Raw genomic sequence first — 1,732 nt, forward strand, 5'->3', positions numbered from 1 at the left:
GGGGAGAAGAGAGAGGAGGGGAGAACAAAGAGGAGGGAAAGCAGAGGGAGGAGAGGGAGGAGAGGGACAGGAGGGAAAGAAGAAAGAGGAGGGGGAGAAAAGAGGAGAGAGGGAGAAGAGAGATCGTATAATCCCCCTGAGGAGGAGGAGGAGGAGGAGGGGGAGGGGAGAAGAAGGAGAGGGAAGCTGGCACGCTAATTAGTAAAAGCCAGTCGTAATCTAATCATCATTAAAGCATTCTGCTCGAGACAAAAAATTAATTTCTCCCAGATTTTCTTTCAACGAACGTCAGTTTTTTTAGGAAGAGGGGGAGGGAGGGTGTTCCAAATGATAGTACGTACAGTAGGTAGGTAATCTAGAAAAGGTGTAGAAGCTAGGAAAGAATATAGGGTTTAGAACAAAAATGGCTCTAAGATACTCAATGTAACGAAAGTACTCTCTTAAATAATATGTAATACTCACAGGAAAAACAACTAATAATACCAATATCATTAGCTCTTGATGTTGATGTTGATGATGATGATGATGATGATGATAATAATAATAATAATAATAATAATAATAATAATAGATTCTTTTATTCGTTCAATATTTTATCATTTATTTTTTATGATTAATACATACTTCTGTCGCGTCTTTTCTGTTGCCGTGCCGCAGAAGCGATGCGCTGGAAATAATAATAATAGTAGTAATAATAATAACACAATAAAAAGATATTCTTTTATTCGTTCAATATATAATAATTTATTTATGATTAATGCATGCAATATAATAAAACACATATTAACTTTATGTCACAGGAGCGATGCGCTGGAGGTGGGAGATCGAATTCTCTCCGTCAATGGCATTCGAACTCTCAACCTGAAACACGACGAGGTCATCAACCTGATGAAGAATGCAGGTCAGAAGGTCACGCTAGAGGTCGAATACGAGGTGCCACAGTCACGTAAGTCACGCCCTCTATTGTACAGGAGCTGAGAGCCATAAATCAGATGAATTGTGTTGTTTTTTTGTCGCAAAGGCATGAAAATTGAATGAATAAATGATGAATTCGTGAAAAAAGACATATCTTATGATATACATATATATATGTATATACATATTATGATAGACATATCTATGTACATATCTTAAACTACCTATGTGTGTACTTTATGTAACTATCAACAATCATACTTTTGTAAAAAAGTGGACAATTATATCCTTTAGCTTAATTATGTACTACTAATGATGTTAGTGTGGTCACTAATAGTTAATAATACAATATCTAGTAGTGCTTAGTAGGAACACATAGATCTCTTCATAGAATAACTCCGAGATACCCAGAGTACGGTAATACTTAGCAGGGATATCATACCAGCAAGTCTCCACATAATTTCAGAGTAATTCCTCCTAGAATATGATAAAGGGAGAGAGAGAGAGAGAATGAGAGAAAGAGAGAGATAGAGAGAGAATGAGAGAAAGAGAGAGATAGAGAGAGAGAGAGAGAAGAGAGAGAGAGAGAAGAAGAAAAAAGAGAGAGAGGAGGGAGGGAGAGAGAGGAGGAGGAGGAGAGAGAGAGAGAGAGAGAGAGACGAAAGAGAGAGAGAGAGACGGAGAGGGACAGAGAGCGAGCAAGAGAGAGCGGAGAGAGAGAGAGAGAGCGAGAGAGAGAGGAGAGAGAGAAGAGAGAGAGAGAGAGAGAGAGAGAGAAGAGCGAGAGAGAGAGAGAGAGAGAGAGAAGAGAGAGAGA

The 1,732-nt window shown here is 38.7% G+C and overlaps 1 protein-coding gene across 1 annotated transcript in view; it reads left to right on the forward strand.

Moving 5' to 3' along the window:
- LOC106819453 (glutamate receptor-interacting protein 2-like) overlaps positions 1 to 946 on the forward strand; it is a gene marked incomplete at both ends in the record, with an annotated part of 3,813 nt that extends 2,867 nt beyond the window's left edge. Inside the window, 1 exon segment of the mRNA XM_014824084.1 lies at positions 801 to 946. Within this exon segment, the coding sequence (XP_014679570.1) occupies positions 801 to 946 (146 nt within the window).
- Between the last annotated feature and the right edge of the window lie 786 nt (positions 947 to 1,732).

The sequence above is a fragment of the Priapulus caudatus genome, unplaced genomic scaffold (genome assembly GCF_000485595.1).
Source record: "Priapulus caudatus unplaced genomic scaffold, Priapulus_caudatus-5.0.1 Scaffold3473, whole genome shotgun sequence".
Taxonomy (NCBI): Eukaryota; Metazoa; Priapulida; class Priapulimorpha; order Priapulimorphida; family Priapulidae; genus Priapulus; species Priapulus caudatus.